The sequence below is a fragment of the Erinaceus europaeus genome, chromosome 12 (genome assembly GCF_950295315.1).
Source record: "Erinaceus europaeus chromosome 12, mEriEur2.1, whole genome shotgun sequence".
In the NCBI taxonomy this organism is placed as follows: domain Eukaryota; kingdom Metazoa; phylum Chordata; class Mammalia; order Eulipotyphla; family Erinaceidae; genus Erinaceus; species Erinaceus europaeus.
In genome coordinates this window covers 96,801,629-96,819,310 of record NC_080173.1, presented here as the reverse complement: position 1 = coordinate 96,819,310, position 17,682 = coordinate 96,801,629, and the positions used below count along the sequence as shown (strand labels likewise).

The following is a 17,682-nucleotide window of genomic DNA, read 5'->3' as shown; positions in this document are numbered from 1 at the left end:
GGGGCCACGGTGCCGCCCCCGGCTGGGCGCAGCGGCGAGGGCGCGGGCACGGCCATGGCCCCGGGGGGCCGCTAGCGCGGGCGGCCCAACCGCGAACCACTCTGCCGCCACCGCCGCCGCCGCCGCCGCCCGGGCGCCCAGGCCCCGCAGCCGCGGAAGAGGTGAGTCGGCGGGAGCCGGGGGCAGCGGGCGGGCGGCCGGGCCACCCCGCGGCCCCTTTGGGACCCGCGCCGCTGCAACTCTGCGCAAGTGTCTGGGGCGCGGGGCTGGGAGAGCAGGGGCACTGCCCGGGGCGCAGGGGCGACGGGACTGCGGTGGGCGCCGTGCCTGTGCCTGCGACCCCGACGTCCCCTTAGCTCCGGGGAGGCGTGGAGATGGGGATAGTGTAGCCTGCGGGGTCACCAGTGGGAAAGCAACTTTTTCCATGTAAGGATCTGGGTGGGTGTTCTCACCCCCCGCATTTCTGGAGCCGGAGACCCGGTGGCCCTTCTCCGCGCTTAGCGTCCTCCCACCAGCGCCCCAGACAGCGGTCTTCGCTGGGGTTCCAGGCACCTACCCTGCCTCAGTCTCCCGACCTGAGGGTCTCTGCTCCGAAGAAGTCTCTGTGCTGCCCGCCGGCACATGGAGGGTCCCCCTCAGCCACAGCACAGGACGACCGCTGCCCTGGGCCGGTTCTCCTCGCGCGGTGCCAGCTCCGGGTTGCTTTTCCAGCGGGGAGTCTCGCTGGATTCGGGGCCTGACTGGGGGTTGTAGGAGGGGGTGGGGGAGCCTGCAGTCACCGTGCATCCGGGAAAGGCTCCGGCTCAGTGGTGAAGCGGACAGGGAGCCCTGGGGTTCCTGCAGGGCAGGAGGCACCAGAGCGTGTCAGGGCCGGACAAGCTGGAGGGGTCGTCTGGCCCTAGTCAGGGCTGGAGGCCTGGCCTGGCTGAATAAATAACTTCTAATTCTTGAGATAACTGTTGCAGATAGCAGCCCAGGAACATCTATGGGAAGTGAGTGAACTGTAGGCAGGCACCCGCATCCACCCTGGGGATGGCCTAGGGTGGGAGTTCCTCTCCTGAATTCACCCAGATTGTTTCTTCTAGCTGCAGAGATAGAAGAACCTTGTTGGGGAGCTGCAGGCTCCAGTCCAGCCCAAGAGGTTGCATGGGGGCGGAGGGGACACACAAGGCTTGCTGGGACCAATTAGGTGTGGTGTCCTGGGAGGCAAGGCACTGGGCTTGCCTGCCCCTCATGCTACCCCTCAGTTCTGAAGGAGCCAGGCCCGGAAGTGCGGGGGAGGCATGTTGGGGGGGGGGAGAAGGCCAGCAGCCCAGCCCCAGCCCCCCTCCCCTCGCCCTGGCAGGCATACCTTGAGGGGAAGGATGGAGCCAAGCCCCAGTGACCTTGGCTGGGAAGCCCCCACCGCAGAGGGAAGGTCCCCTTCTCTTCTCTGCTGGGGTGGCTCTCCTTCCTGGTTCAAGGGGTGTTGGGGGAGGGGGGAGCCAGGAGCTGGGAAGAAGCTCTAGTCTGCATGGTGAGGGCTGGACTGTATATGAGGAATATGGGGAGGAAGTGGGGGCCTGTTAATAATTTCTTCCCGGTGTTCACCTTAAGGGCCTGTCTCTGCCTCCCTCCATGCAGGCAGTTCTCAGCTTGGGAAGCCTTCCTTCCTTCCTTGAGCCAGGCTCCCCCCCCACCACACACACACACCCAGCCTGTCAGCCCTGAATCAGGCTAGACAGTCCGACCCCCTATCCCTCTGCCCCACCCCAAGGTGCCTCTGGACCCCCTTGACTGGCCACCCCTTCCCTGCACCCCTTGCCAGCCCCAGCTCCTCGTTTCTTTGTTCGAGCGACTCTCCTCCGTCCCTCCCTCTCTCCTCCCTCTCTCCTCCTCCCTCCCGCTTGCCTCCCTCCCTTGCTCCCTCCCATCAGCCTTCTTTCCTTCTTCTCTGTTCTCCTGGTGGGCTCCCAGGTGGCGGTGGCTAGTCTCTCTGTCTACCGCCTGGGCTCCGCTCACCTGGGGGCTTCTCTGAGGCTGGGGCTGAGTGGAATGCAGGGGTTGGCAGAGGGGAAGCAGCTGTAGAAATGCCCTCCCCCCTCTCTGTATCCTCCTCTTCCTCCCCTCTCCTCTTCTCCACCTCATAGTCTACAGAGAGGGGACCTAGACCTGGGTCTGAAGCCCCAACTGATCTGACCCCCCCCCTTTAAAGAGCCAGAGCCCTGCAAGAGGTCCCTGTGGGGGGGTTGTGGGGCAAGGCTCTCCCCCTTCCTGGGCACCTTGGGGGACTTCAACACTATCCTTGGTGCCTGTTCTTGTCACCATGAAAATGGATGCAGGATAAATGAGGCCACAAGGAAGGATGTGTGTGTGTGTGTGTGGGGGGGGGGTCAGCCTGAACCCCTGATGCATAGGGTCAGGGCTCTGAGCCACCCAGACTACCTTGCTCTCCCCAAGGCAGGACAGTGTCTCCTGGCTTCTCCAGAGCCCCGCCCCACTAGCAGGTCAAGTTCTTGAGCAAACATAGTTCTTGATGTGTGTAGGCCTGTAAGTGTGGATGTGTGGATTACCACAACTGTTCATGGGGGCTTCCCAGGTGTACCCCCAGGGTGGTGGCCACACAGCCCTTTCCCTCCTGGCCCCCTCAGCAGAGCCCCAGTCAGCACTAGCTTTGTGCCCCCAGCAGCCAGCAGCCGGGGGAGGGCTGGTTCTGACTCCCTCCCCACCCCTCCCCACCCCACCCCACCCCCTGCCAGTCTCCCCAGGAGGGAGTGTCTGTCCTGGGGGTCTTGAAAGAACCATGGCAGGCACAGGAGAGAGTGCTCCACAGAGGGCACAGCATGAGGGCCCAGGAGACCTGGAGCTGCTCTTCCGTCTTGAGAGACAAGAGCTGGAGAAGGTAGGCCGCGGGCACCAGGCACGGGGCTGATCAGCAGCAGGTGTGAAGCTGGGGGCTTGCTTTAGCCAGTGCCAGCCCTGCAGGGGAGCAACAGGTCGCAAGCCCCTCACCCCCACCCCAGAGTCCTGCATGACTGGGTTGGGGCCCTGCCTCCCTTGGGGGCAGGAACTAGATGGGACAGATCTGGGGGGTGGGATCACAGATATTCTTGGCGCCCCCACCCCCAGTCCTCTGTGTGTGGGGGGGTTGGGAGCTGGCGCTGGTGTTTGCCGGGAGGGAGCAATATGTTCTGACAACTGGTGCCGGGGCTGCATTTACCCAACAGCCAGCCTGCCTGGGGAGTCAATATTTGAAAAACACAGAATTGAGACTTGGACCTGGGGGGACACCCAGCCTGGCTGCGCCCGGCCCCTGGCGAGTCTCTTGCTGGGTCCTCCCCTCCAGAGGCAGTCAGGCAGAGCTGCACGCAGCCTGTCCTGGCGGGAAGTCCTTCCGTTTGGATCCCTCCTGATGTGGTTTCAGTAGAAGCTGCTCCTGCCTTTCCTTTCTATTTTTTTTTTTTTAAGATTTATTTCTTCATTAATAAGAGGGGGAAGGGAGGAAGCCAGAGCATCACTGTGGCACATGCACTGCCAAGGGTCAGATTCAGGACCGAGGGCTTCAAAGCCCAATTCTCCATCCACTACACTACCTCCCAGGCCTCACCCCTGCTGGTGTTATCTCTCATCCACTCTGCAGAGCTGTGTGCTGCACTCACCCCCATTCTCTGCCATGTCCTCCACCCCAATAATTAGCTCCAGATTTCCTTGTTCTGGGAGGAGAGGCTTGGCTAAAGCAGGCAGGGCTAGACTCATACCTCCTTTTACTCCTTGAAGTGGGAGAGGGAAAGAGTGCCCCACTTAGGTGGGTGTGGGTACAAGGGAGCAAGCAGGGTGGGGGAGGGGACTCTGAGATCACCTGCTTAAGCTGAGTGCTGAGTGGAATCCGGATGCTTCGGATTCTGCACTGGCTCCTGCAGGCTCTGGTGGGCCTGTTGGTTGGTCTCTAGCCCGTCTAGTTTTGCCTCCCCAGATAAAGGTGGGACAAGAAACTTTGTGTACTGGCTCATTCACTGTCTCTGGCTGAGGCTGCAAACAAGGAGACACCTGTCACCCTTTCTGTTCAGATTGTTGACTTTTTTCTTTTAACCGGAGCACTGCTCAACTCTCGCTTATGGTGATGTGTGGGATTGAACCTGGGGCTTTGGAGCCTCAGGCACGAGAATCTCTTTGTATAACCATTATGCTAGCTACCTACCCCCTTGTTCAGACTGTTGAAACTGAGGCACTTTGGACAGAATTACACAGTGAAATGGTGAGAAGGTAGGAGCCCTGCACCCCCACCTACCTCATGCATTTCAATCTTGGTTCCCCTCTCCCAGGTGTCCAGACAGCCCAGACCGCTTCTTGGGCCCCAGGCCCCTCCCACAATGCCTGTCGCTGCTCTTCTCCTCTGGGCTTCCCTACTGACCGGGGCCTGGCCAGTCACCCCCACCCAGGACTACCTGCCGGTCACTCCCCGGGTCCGGCTCTCATTCAAAGGTAAGCGGTTGCTTCTTGCTCCCCAGCTTTATCCTGTCCACGGCGCTTATCTCTTTGCACAGGAGAGAAAGACGAGGCAAAGGGCATGGTGGGAATGCCACCAAGGGTGTGTGTGGGTCAAGACGGGAGGTGGAGACTTGCTGGGGAAAGACAAAACTGGGACACTGAGACATTCTGGAGAAGAATCCTAAGTCTGGACACTTGCTGGGGTCTTGGGCTGGGGGGCCTAAGGTCTGTAGACCGTCTCCTCCGTGTGTGGACTTGGCCGATGGAGATGTCACTTTTTCCAAACTTGTATTTCTGGTGGCCCTTCCCTGTCACTGCTACGGGTCTGGTCTTGCCCTGGGCAGAGTGGAGTAGAGACCCCAACATGGAGGCCTCAGGGTGTGCTCTGCTGGGCTGTGGGTGCTTGAGGGACTTCCCTGTGGGTCCTGAGGAACTGAGGAGGGTGTTGTTTTCTGTGACAGGGCTAGCTGCCTGGTGAGTTTCAGGAGAGCCGTGCTCGTGCTATCGTGTGAGGCCTGAGCTCCTGCACTCCCCATGAGTATTTGCTGTGGAAGTCAGCAGGAGGTTTCAGTGGTGGCACTCAGGCCTGCAGACCCCCAGACCCACCCTTTCGTACCAGGTGCACACATGGCACACATACCTGGCTGTGCAGAGAGCGCACACATTCATCATTTGTGTGAACGTGCGTGTGGTCACAGATTCAGCCTGAGGTGCAAGGCAGCAGCCATGAGGTCTCTGCTGACGGTTCAGCCTTGGTCCCTCCACAGGCCAGAACTCACTGTCCAGCCTTCTGCCCTGGGTGGGGCCAACGACCCTGATTGGCCAGATTTCCGGGCGCACACATTGGGGTGAGAGGCTGGGCTGACTTTTCCTTCCTTGTGTTTCCATGTCTCCCAGCACAGCCCCTCCCTTGGCTTCATCCTACCCCCCCCCCCCACGATAGAAGGCATGAGGAATGGATTTCTGAGGATGTGCCTATGTAGCAAACCTTCCTGCCTAAGGCTTTGAGCTCTCAGGTTCGATCCCCAACACCACCAAAAGCCAGAGCTGAGTAGTGCTCTGGTGTCTCTCTCTCTCTCACTAAAGTAGATGCATTATTATTATTCTTTACAATTGATCAGTAAACACACAACCCCTCTCCTGAGCTTGAGAAGGTGAGGCATTCTGCTGATGCCACCACTCCAGGGAATTCCTCAGGGTGGATTCATTCATCTTGGATGAGTCTCCCCACCCCACTTCCCACCTTCCTAGCCCAGAGCCCTGGCCAGGGGAATAGAGCATCCCCTCCCCCCACACCCTGGGGGCCTGGAGCCCGACACTCATCACGCTGGATGTTATTTTTGTCATCACCCTGGAGACCTATGAGAAGCAGCAGGAGGGACAGACCTAGGGAGGGCCTCCATGTTCCTCTGAAACCTTCTCGGACTTGCAGGGGCAGTGGGACAGCGGCTCTCTGCTCCAGTTTCCTGAGAGAGAAAAGAGGCTCCGGGCAAGGGCAGAGATAAGGTCAGGTTGGGGGCACAGGAGAGACCGGAAATAAAACCCTGGTGTCCTGGCCTGATCTCTCTACCTGACACCCACTTCAGTCAGGTCGCTTCCCTCTCAACTAGCTCTGGAGCTGACACCTGCAGTGACTAAAAGCCCAAGTCACTGGCAACCGGCCTATGGCAGCTGATGTCCTGGCTGCTGTGGCACCGGGGTGGGGCTGTGAGGTGTCTAGGGCCACCCCTTCCCCTGCCTCTGTGCCTTTGCTTGAGTAGGCTGCCCTGCTCTGAATGACCTCTCCTGTTCTCCCCTTGCTCAGATGGTCCCTTTCAGCAGATACTTGAGAACTTGTGTCAGGTCCTGTGGACTCTGCAGTGATTGAGGTGAGGAGCTCACTGTCAGAGTGGATGAGAAATGGTGATCGCCCAGTAGGTCAGTCAGTGGCAGCAGCAAACCCAGCACTCTCCCTGCACCAGGGCCTGGCCATCTCCCCGTGCCGCTGGCCTCAGTCAGGTCACATGCAAAGTGACCCAGGGAGGAGGAAGGGTGAGAATGGAGAGCAGGCACTGGGACCCCTTAGCCAGCCCAGGAGCTGGGGTGAGGGGGTTCTCTTCCCAGGCATACACAAGGGCCACAGAGAGGGTTGCTCTAGAAGCACTGGTGGTCACTGGGTTTCTCCCTCCGTGTCTGTGGCAGTTGGCACACCAGGTCCCTGGGATTCAGCCGCCCCTGCTCTGTGCCCTGTTGTAGCAGGGAGGTGCTATTGGTAGTTCCGGCCTGATCAGGCCAGAGGGTCTGGCACAAGGGGCCATGCTGCCCGGGGCAGATAAAGGAACAAAGGCAGGAACTGGGCCAGGCTTGGGCTTGCTGCCTGCCCATCCGCTTGGGCACCCCAACCAGACCGAAAGCTGACAGGGGGTAAAGGAGAAGGTGCCAGGTTCCGGTCAGGTCAGACGGGGGCCTCCTGTGACCCGGCTCCTGAATTTCTGTCAGCGTGAACTTGAACCCAAGGTTAGGCAACAGTGAGGGTCAAGTGGGGGAAGATGTGCTTGTAGAATCTCAGGGTCAGAGAATCTGGGTCCTCTTTACTTCCTCACCTTTCTCCTGGCCCGGGGTTCCCCAGCCCCCAGAATCCCTGACCAAGTCTGGAAGAGAAAAAATACCTTTTCCCCACCCTGAGGACACCTAAGGCCTTGGGTACCTCCTCTGGCCATAGTAGGCAGGAGGGCTCAGGGCCCTGCCAGGTTCTTTGTTCAGCTCAGAGAGAATGTTTACTTTTTCCCAGGAAGCCACATACTTCTGCTTGGGCTGGCTCTGGCTAGGACATGGGGTCAAGAGGTGTTGGGTTAGAAAAAGGTGATGAATGAGGGGGCTGGGCTGATGGGGAAACTGAGGCAGGAACAGGAGCTAGAGCAGTAGGTCACCTTGCCAGGAGAAATCAAAAAATATAAAAATAGTGGATGATGATGCAAGGCTGAGTGGGGGTGGGGCATCTCACTGGGCTTCCTCTGGGGCCTGAGATTCTGAGCAGCCAGTCCAGGTACTGAGAGCGAAGGCAGGGTGGGCAACACAGGGGCAGCCCTCTCCTAGAAGCTAGACAAGTTTCTAGCATCCTCTGGTGCCATCCTTACCTTCCGAACCTCACTCCCCAAGGACAAGGCTGGGCTTACCCCAGGCAGACTTCTTGTGCCCTGTGCCTATGGAAGCTTCATCACTGGGTTCGATTAAACTGTAAATTCAACTCTCTGTCCCCCCTCCCCTCCACTGAGTAGGGTCCCCTTCATTGAAGGGAACCCAGAGTCCCAGGGAGGACAGGGCTCACGTCCAGAGTAAACCTGGGGTCCCACCCTTCTCTGACTCCAGGTATAGCTGGCTTGCTGGGGGGGGGAGAGCTTACGCTCTGCAGGTGGGACTCGAATGGGTGGGTGATGCTCGATGCCCACAGTCCTCCTCAGCCTCTCCGCTGAACCTCTGGGGTGGGTACTGGGAACAGAGCCGAAGCTCACAGCGTTTGCATGTGGCCTTAGAGAACAAAAGTCACCAGGTCTCCTTATTAGGAAGTGAGCTGGGTGGTTATGAGGGGTCAGGGCCTGTTTGCTTTCCCCAGGGGGTAGGAGAGAAGAGCCTGCAGCAGGCTTGATGGCGCAGGTCTGTCTGTTCTTTATGTGGGACTGAGGAGACTGGGGAGGCCACGGAGCCCCACAAAGGCCCTGTGGCCAGTCAGCCCAGCTGAGAGCTTTCCATTCCAGAAAAGGATGGAAGGAGGGGCAGAAGGTTTGAGGGCAGGGGTAGCACCCGAAGCTGGATAAGGGTCAGCTGTGCCAGCAGCAGTGGAATCTGGACCTAGCAAGCAGGGGAAGTGCGGATATTTCAGGACAAGCCAGGCTGAAACAGAGGAAGAAAGACCTGAAGCATGAACTGAAGCCCCATTGCCTGCATCTGGATCTCAGTTCTCCTGAAAATAGGCACTCCCTTTCTTCTGAGAGGGACTTTGGAAGCAGCCACTTCAGGAGTTAGGATTTCCTCCGGAGGGGCTGGCCGGGCTTCAGCTGACCATGAAGCAACCCTTAGAACAGGGCAGGTGCTCGTGCTTGCTGACAGACTGCCTGAGGTCCAGGTGAAGTCTGCCGGGCCGGGGGCTGGGCCCTCAGCTGTGGCTGCTCAGGTCCAGCTGAGCTTCAGATGGGACCCCCTCAGCAGCGCAGGCTCTGCCTTGGGCTCCCTGGCATGATGCCCGCCCCTCCCTTCCTGGCTCCAGCCTCCCTTGGCACTGAGCGAGAGCTGGTGCATGCTCAAGGAGTAAATCATGCTCCTTGGCAGCCCCCGCTGCTTCGTAATCTTAAAGAATTTAAAGAGAAACCGCCAGGGTAAAAACCTCCCCCCCAATTCGATTCGTAGCGGGGTCTTTCAGCTTGTAGCTTGGGAGGCAGTGTCCTCAGAGAGGACAGCTCCCGGCTGGGCTGTCTGTCTGCACCTGTGTGCGCCTAGGGGGTGGTGGGGGTGGAGGGGGGGTGGAGGTGCAGGGTGTCTTCAGAGCTGCGGGTACCAGGTACCGGGTACCGGGCCTCATTCCCCTCCCCCAGTTACACTTGGTAGGTGGCAGGGGTAATGGCGTCGTAGTCAGAGGGCGGGCCCTGAAGACACCCAGGCCTTTAGTCTACGCTTGACACCTGGGTGACCCAGACAGGTGACTTCCACCTTTCCAGGCTCTGCTTTCCCACACAGCAGGCGGGACTGAGGATGACCTCGGGAAGCAGCACCTTGAGGGCTTGGGGTGCACCGTTTACATCTTGACTGGGGCTGGGTTTTAAGTCCGGAACCTCCTTCTGCTTTCCTGATGCCTGAGTTGTAAAAGGGAGGGCGAGAGTAGCACTAGGGCCAAGGAGATTGCTTAATGGCTGTGTAAAAAGACTGCCGTGCCTGACACTCCAGTGTCCCGGGCTCAGTCCCCCCACATCACCTTAAGAGAAAGGCAGGAAGAAAGGAAAGAAGGAAAGGAGGGAGGGAGGAGTGAGATTTTTCTGTGCATGTGATGCCTTGGGTTTGACCCCTAAGACCACCACCACTCCTCGGAGGAAAAAAAAAAAAAGATGCTGCGAACCTTATTGTGCTATGGGAGGATTAACTCTGGGGACATAACCTTGGTGTGGACATTACTCTGGTGAAGGAAGTCTCAGTCGCCCGCACGGGTCAGGGTGCATCCTGAGGGGTACTCAAGCAGTTCCATGTTACCTCATCCCCCTCTCTCCCAGCTGTCCTGGAGGAACGACCCTGAGTCTGATGGAGTCAGAAGCCACTCCTGGCCATCTGGGCAGGCTTCATGGAGGAGGCTGCATGTCAAATAGGGGAAGGGAGATTATGAGAGGGAAGAGCCCGAGCAGAGGTGAGGAATGTGATTCCACATCTAGGCGGAAGGCTGAGCTGCTCAATGGAGTCTTGCTCTTGGTACCAGGATGGAGGGTTTATATTTTCTCCTTGTGGTTTTAAGCACTCACCTCAGGCTAAGAAAAATCCAGTTATAGAAGTGCTTTGGGGGCGGGGAGGCCTTGAGGTAGCTCTCCACCCAGATAAATTCCCGAGTCTGACTGGACCGCCGCACAGCTGCAGTAACTCCTCAGTGTGCGTCCTGGTGTTGCTGGGGACCCCCAATGGGCATCTGCTTAGCTGCACCGAGAGCAGGTTTGCCAGGCCTGGTTCTGTCCTGGGAATCCGAGCCCCTCCTCAAGGGAGCACTCGGAGCTTAGGAAATGCAGAGAAGATTCCTGCTGCATTTTTCTTAGAAATAGCAAGAGGGCCTTTGCCAGAGGTCTGGATGCCAGAAGGCTTCAGTCTGGCTCCAAAACCCGGCTCGCGGCTCACGTGGGTGCCTGAGCTTGGCAGGCCTGTAGCACCTCCCCCAGCAGTCCCAGGGAGAGGGTGGAGACCCCCTGGGCTCTAGACCCTGACCACTGGCCCTGACCTGGCAGAGAATGGGACTTGGGCTTTAGTTACCGGCCTGGAACCCAGGAGGCCAGCCTGTGGGGGAGAGGCCACAGCTAGGCTGATGCTGGCATTCTTGGGCTGCTGGCACTGATCGCCAATTCGTCTCTGAAGGACAGGGACAGCCTCAAAGCAACAGGCTCCTCTGGGGAGACCTTGAGGCCTCAGCTTCAGGCCCCTCTCCCTCCTCTTTTCTTCCTTCTTCCCTGTCTCTGGCCCCCCTCTTTTCCTCCACCCCACCCATCACTTGGCTTCCTACTGGGACGAGATCTTTCTCCTGGGGTCTTGTTTCTTTCTACTTAGAGTTCTGCCTGATGCCTTCCTGTCCTTGCTAGAGCAGAGTCCACAGCCTGGTCAGCCGGCATGGCCGTACCTGGGGGTCATCTGCTTCAGCTGCCAGAATGTGGCGGCCCCATGGGCTCCCAGAGCACCTGAGGTCAAGTGGCCTCTGCTGAGGACGGCTGCCGTGTCATTTGCTTCACTCACCTGTCCCAGCACCAGGCTTGTGTGATAGCAAGCCACTGCTGCCTTCCTGAGCTGAGAGGTGTCCAAGTCTCACCTGGGACCTCCCTGGGGCCCCCAGGACTGATCCTGAGCACACAGCTGTCCACACTGTGCCTCAGTTTCTCCTCATGAAAGTTGGGGAGGGAAGTAGGATTGTCTGGGATACCCCAGGACTTCCTGGTGGAATCATGTGAAGGGGCTCCAGGAACCCCAGGAGTCTGAGGAAGGCTACAGAGGTGGGGGCTCCTCTTAGGGGAGGGGGAGGGAGAGAGGGTCTTGACACCCACCAGCCTGTTGGTTCCATCCTGGCCTGTCTGTCTGGGTGATTTATCGGAGTAAATGAGCCATGGAGAGTTTGTTGTCTTTTCCTGTCACAGTGAGGAGGAGGAGGAGGAGGAGGAGGAGGAGGAGGAGGAGGAGGAAGGAGTGAGGGGTTTCCGGCTAGGTCTGGAATGTGGGAGGAGGGGTGGGCTCTCAGGCCTGTGGAACCAGAGGCCCTAAAGGGCCATTTCCCTCTCCCCGCCTGAGAAATGGACGCTTACAGCCCTGCCCCTCAGGACGGACCCCTCTCTCCACCCCCTTCTCACTTCTGGGGGCACATTCCTGTGTGAGCTTGCAGGGCTCAGGCCACCTCCTCCACCACATACAGAAGCCGCCTTGCCCCTTGAGTCAGCTTCATGCAGTTCCTTCCAGGTTGGGTGGGAGTGCTGAGCTGTGTCCTCAAAGGCAGTCATTAAGGGTCCTTGTGGGCCCTCCTAGGGTCACCTCCACCCCCCTTCCACCAGACCAGCCCTGCAACAGTCTGGTACCATGGGGGCCTGGGGATAGGCAGGGTCAGCGGCAGCCCACTCCCTGCTGGTACACAGTGGCCAGAGGTCACTGGACATCGGGGGTGGAGGTGGTGGGACCTCTTGTGTCGGTGTGTGTGCCATGAGGTGTGTGTGTGCCATGAGGTGACCTGCCATACCTTCCCACTTGGTTTGTCCTGGGTTGAGGACAAGCTGTGGCCCCAGCTGGTCCTTTTCTGGGCGGAGCAGGTGGGCACTGGGGCGGAACGGGCGTGGGAACAGCATGCCGGGCCCAGGGGCCCCTCGCCCAGCCCCTCAGCCCTCAAGATGGGTGGGAAGTGTATAGCAGCAGCCGAGGAGTTGTAGCCCAGGCTGGTGGCTCGGCTCCGCTCTGGCTTGCTGTTTACTGAACAGCTGGGGTGTTTACAGTAGCCCTTTTCCAGAGAACTTCTCATCTTGAGGAGCCCACTGGGGGCTCTTCTGACCTCACCACCCCTGGGACTCATGTCTCAGAGGGGGCAGGGACTGCAGCCACCCCCACCTTCACCTGTGTGGGGGCCACTGCCATAGCACCACCCCCTCTATATACCCTCCTCTCTGGCCTTGGGACCCTCTTCCCAGGAGGAGCCGGCATTTCCAGGAAGTGGAAGCTCTAGGTGGTGAAATACGGTAACTGGTTCAGACATTGAAATTAAATTCAGTCAGAGCTGTTATTGAATATAAACACGCGGAGTCATTTACATGTTAATTATGTTGAATGGACTAGGAGGCCATAATTAGTTGCTAATTGGGTGAGAGCGGCTGTAATTGGTTTTGTTGGCAAGACCTGACTCACCTGCCTGTGGGGGGGAAGGCAGTGAGAATGGGAGGCTCCTGGGGGAGGCCTTCGGGTCTCCAATCCGGAGAGCAAGGTCCAGATTGACAGGGACAGGTACTGAGGAAACTGGGGGTAGAGGGGCCTGGAGAGACCATTTAAGCCCAAGGGGAAACCCTGAATCGGGCTTCTATCCCGTATGTATCTCCAGAGGGGTAAGGATGGGAGAGGCAGCCCCTGGACCAGTGGTTGCCCAGCCCCATGTGGAGCCCACGCCTGAACAAGTTCTTCAGAGAGGGTCCAGGGGAAATAGGGTGAGTGTCACCCTAATATATCCCTGCAGATATTGGTCCTGGGTTGGCCCTGAGGTGGGTGTGCTGAGCGGAGGTGGGGGGCCATGCAAAGGCTTCTGGGCGGCCCTGCCCCCAGCTCTGCCTGGCTGGGGCTTCCAGGGTTGCAGAGCTGTGGCCAGGGGCTGAGGCCTTCCGGCTGGCCGCTCATTAAAAAAGGATTAGGCTGGGAGCCAGGGGGCCAGCCCAGCCCCTGGGCCTTCTTCTGGGCCCCTCACAACTTTGGGGGAGTGATAACGGGGTTGGAAGCCACCCCTCCCAGAACCCGTGGGGGTGTCCAGTGGGGACTGTCTGTAGCCTGCTCTTCCTGCCTCTGCCACTGCCTTGTCTAGCTCAGTCTCCCCTGGAAGGGCAGGAGCACTGTCTTTCAGCAGAACACACGCTGACAAAGACCCTGGCCAGCCCTCCCACCCCTGACCCCCACTCATTGCTCTCAGGGATTAGGGCTGCTGTAGTCCACATGAGGTCAGAGGTTAGGCTGGGCTCTAGGGACCTGTTCTGTCACCGCCTAGTACCGAGCGCAAGACAGAGGAGGTGAAGCCGTCAGTCAGGGCCTGTGCTTTGTGGGGCGTAACCAAGGGGGCGGATGCTCACCTCTACTTCCAGACCCCCCTTTTCACAGCAGCTTCTGCCTCACTGGCAGCAGACTTGGTGTCCTAGAGACCCGCAGCAGGGGTCAGGGCCGCCCACTGGGGGTCCGAGGGTAAGGGCGGTGGGCACGCCTCTGCAGGGCCGAGTTCATCCATCAGCACAGTGAAGTGAAGCGTCCTCAGGCTGGAGAAATAGCTCACTTGGATAAAGAGCTGCTTTGCGCAGCCCAGGTCTGAGCCTAGCCCCCACTGCACTGAAGGAAGCTTTGGTGTTGGGCTTCCTCCTCCTCCTCAGCCTCCTCCTCCTCAGCTTCCTCCTCCTCCTTATTCGACTTCTCCTCCTCCTTCTCTTTCTTTCCTTTTTTTTAAAAAAATTTTATTTATTTATTCCGTTTTGTTGCCCTTGTTTTTTTTGTCATTGTAGTTATTATTGTTGTTGTTATTGATGTCATTGTTGTTAGATAGGACAGAGAGATGAGGGGAAGGCAGAGAGGGGGAGAGAAAGACAGACACCTGCAGACCTGCCTCACCGCCTGTGAAGTGACTCCCCTGCAGGTGGGGAGCCGGGGGCTCGAACCGGGATCCTTACGCCGGTCCTTGCGCTTTGTCCTACCTGCCTCCTTCTCTTTCTTCTCCTCCTCCTTCACCTTTTCTCTTCCTTTTCCTCTTCCCCCTTCTCCTTCTCCTCTTCCTTCTCCTCCCCCTTCTCCTTTTCCTTCTCTTCCTCCTCCTCCTTCTCTGCATCACTATCTAAAAACTTAAAATAAATAAAGTAAATTATCAACTGCTTCCCAGGGAGAGAAAAAGGAGACCCCAGAGTTAGGCTGTGAGTGAGGCTTTTCCTGCCAGGCCATGCTGGGCTGGGACCAGAGTGTCTGGTGGCCTTGGGGGTTGTGTGAGACTAGGGACCTGCGGAAATGAGGTGTCTGCTGCCAGAAAAGGCTCTTCCTTCCCAGTGACGGGAAAAGCTTTCCCGGATGTCACTCCACCCAACCTGTGCCCAGCCTGGGTGAAGGGAGGGGTTGTGAAGCCCTCATCCACACATACCACCCGCCCTTCCCAAGGTCAGAGCTTGTCCAGGCTTGGGTTCTGATACCCACAGGGCCCTGGGTTGTGCTCCAGCCTTTCTTTCAGTGTTGCCATGGGGATGGAGAAGGGGTGACATTCCTAATAGCAGAGCTGGCCCTGGGAAAGAGATGGGGACTAATCTGAGGAAATGGCCAGACTGGGTCCATGTCACCCTCCCCTCCCCACTGACGCCCCTGGAGACCCCTGTCCCTTGGCCCAAGTCCTTGCTCCCAGTAGGCTCTAGTCCTGCCCCTGCTGCCAGTGTCAGAACAGGGCACTCAGGGCTACCTGACAGCCTCCAGTCCTCATCCAGGCTTTGTGTGTGGGGCGTGAGAACCTCCAGTTCCTTTCCTCTGTGTGAGGGGAGGGAGGGAGGAAGCACACCAGTTTCAGTCCTCAGCCTGGTGGTAGTGAGTGTAAATTTCCCTCTCTAGATATAGGGGTGCAGAACTGTCATAGGACCTCTTGTTTGAATTCTTTCCTGAACTTGGGCAAGAGTGAAATGAACATTCAGTTCACTCTGGAACCTGAGATGGATGGATGGATGGATGGATGGATGGATGGATGGATGGATGGATGTTAGTTATTCTTTGGGCTGGAGTTGGGGGGGGGGGGCTGAGTCCAACACAAAGCCCCTGCCTGCCTCACTGCCCACTCTGCTCCCTGCCCCAACACCAGGAGGGGAGCAGCTGACATTAGTCGGATGTGCAGACATTCTCCAAGAGGTGATGGCACTTGGGAGTCTGCTTCCCTGGGGAAGCGCTTGGAGCCTACCTTCCTCTTCACCCTGACGCAGAGTCCCTGGACAGTGGGCAAACTGAGGACTTGGGATGCTGGGTATCAGAATCTGTCAGACCAAAACCAAGGGGCACTGTGTTGTCAGTAGGGGGAGGACCCAGGGTGGTAGGGAAATGAAGTCAAAGAGTAGCCCAAGTGGGTAAAAGACCCACCAGAGCCAGACTCCTGGCCCATTGCACCTCCTCATGCCCCCCCCCCCCACAGTGACTAAAACATCATGTCCGGTAACCTTAGAGCCATTGACGCCATATCCTGTGTCCACAGGGAGGGGTCCCAAGGGTCCTGAGTCATAGGCTCTGCCAACATAGAGCAAGTCACCTTCCGGTCCTGGCCCTCCAGAGGGTGGGCCCCACCACCAGGGGGCTGGCTTTGCCTTCACCTCTGCCACCTGTCAGCCCTAAAGGCCATGGACCTCCCCATCCCACCCCACCTGCTCTGGCTTCTCTGTGTCTGGATGTCCTGTCTGCATTTGATGCTGTGAGCTCTGACCTTTGCCCATGAGAGGTGCTTAATGACTCAGAGAGCTGCTGTGTTCAGGCCCAGTCTGGAGCTAGAAGCAAGATAGCAGACCAAGGGTAGTCTGCTCACATAGGTGTTTCCTCGTCTGCTGTTTGTGCTCTTCTTACCCCGAGAAAGGGGGCTGGAGCTTTGTGCTGGGGTTGGGGTTGGGGGTGGAACTGAGACTTGGCTTAGGGCGGAGGGTAGATAGCATAATGGTTATGCAAACAGACTCTTGTGTCTGAGGCTCCAACATCCCAAGTTCAATCCCCCGCACCACTGAACAGTGTTCTGGTTAAAAAAGAGAGAGAGAGAAAGACTTGGCTTAGTCACTAGGAGTCATGGCATGGCAGAAGAGGAGGGTCCAGATTATAGATGCCCACGGCTGCGTATAGGTGGAAGGTAGGGGATTGTGGCTGGCTGGGTTCCTGGAGCTTGACATTTGCAGCTTACCCTCACCCAAGATGGACCCCTGCCTGCTTCCCTCTCCAACACCCCCCCCATGTCCTCTACCCTAATCCATCGGGACACATAAGGGCACACCCAAGGTCATGCCCCCAACCAGAGTATAAATAACCCCTGGCGGGCCCTCCCAGCTTGAGGGGGGGGCTCTGCTGGCAGCCCCACTTCCTCTCTGGCCACTTCCTGGCCCTGGGAGTGGGTGAGTGTTTACTTTCCTGTTGTCACTATGACTGGGTGGCCAGGCGGGGGGACTCCGAGTGGCCCAACAACAGGTGCAGGACAGGTGCCCAGGCTGCCCTGCCCAGGACTTCAGAGGCACCGCCGGACAGGCGGGCGATGCCGTAGCCAGGCAGCATCGGCCCTTTGATCCCTCGGCGTCCCTGTGTCCCAGTGGTTGGACAAGGTCACCACCTGTATTCTCTTGCTGTGTTCAGGACTGGGCATGGTGGCCTCTGCTTGCCCCTGGCCCCTTCAGTGTGGGCTCTCAGCCCACCCTAAACACCTCTCCCAGGACTCCGGGGAGGGGGAGCTCTCCAGCACTGCCACCAGGGCCCCCAGCACACACCAGGGTTCAGGGACAGCCAGACCAATTAGGGACAGCTGCCTGAGTGAAGGGACTTTGACTGTGGGGTAGGACCACCTGCTAGTCACACCTTCAGGCACTGGTCCTCTGTCCTCCCTCAGTAGCCTCTGTCCCCTTTAGCTCCCACTGTGGAATGGGTTAGCAGCTGCAGGGTGGGGGAGATGGTAAAGGCCTCATCTGCCACAGGACATGTGTGAGCACACGTGCATGCCTGGGCACTGTGCAAACAGGCGTGTGCTCGCTGTAGGCTGCCATTCCAGGCCTCCAGCGCCAGTGAATGTTCACGTCCTCATTACACCCTTCTGCTGAGCTGAAAATAGCCGGGCTGGGTGCAGGAGGGGCATGTTAAGGGACCCCTCAGGTCTCGTCCCATCTGTCTCCCCGCCCCCTTAAGTTTCCTGGAGCTGTGTTCGTCACTGGTATGTCACTGGCCAAGTTCACCCCACCCTTCATCCCCTGGCAGGACTGGCCCCCAGTACCTGCGTGTAGGAGGCTGGGGCTACCCGGCTCCTAAGAGTCAAATCAACTAGCCCCAGGGTGCTCTGTGCTTGGGCAGGGCTCCTTCCTGGGAGAGGCTGTGCCTGGTGATTTTAGAGTGGACTGAGAATTCCATCGCGACAGCCTTGTGGGAAGCCCAAGGTCTGCTAGAGAGCATCCTCCGGCAGGGCTTTCTGGTGTCCCGGCTAACCCTCTTCAGACAAGACAGGGACCCCGCTGTGTGCCAACTTTGCCTTCTGTCTGGTGGGCAACTGGGGTGAGGACAGGACATCCGGGCTCTGTGCCAGCATCTGCAGGC

General features: G+C 58.5%; 1 protein-coding gene across 2 annotated transcripts in view; it reads left to right on the top strand.

Annotated features, from left to right (window-relative positions):
- The first annotated feature begins 2 nt into the window (after nt 1–2).
- Nucleotides 3–17,682, top strand: part of SEMA3F (semaphorin 3F) — a 29,814-nt gene continuing 12,134 nt past the window's right edge. For both annotated transcript variants that reach the window (XM_016190068.2, XM_007527276.3), the window contains exons 1-2: nt 3–161; nt 4,302–4,461. In XM_016190068.2, the coding sequence (XP_016045554.2) occupies nt 4,350–4,461 (112 nt within the window). In that variant the 5' untranslated portion in view covers nt 3–161; nt 4,302–4,349. The remainder of the gene's footprint in view (nt 162–4,301; nt 4,462–17,682) is intronic.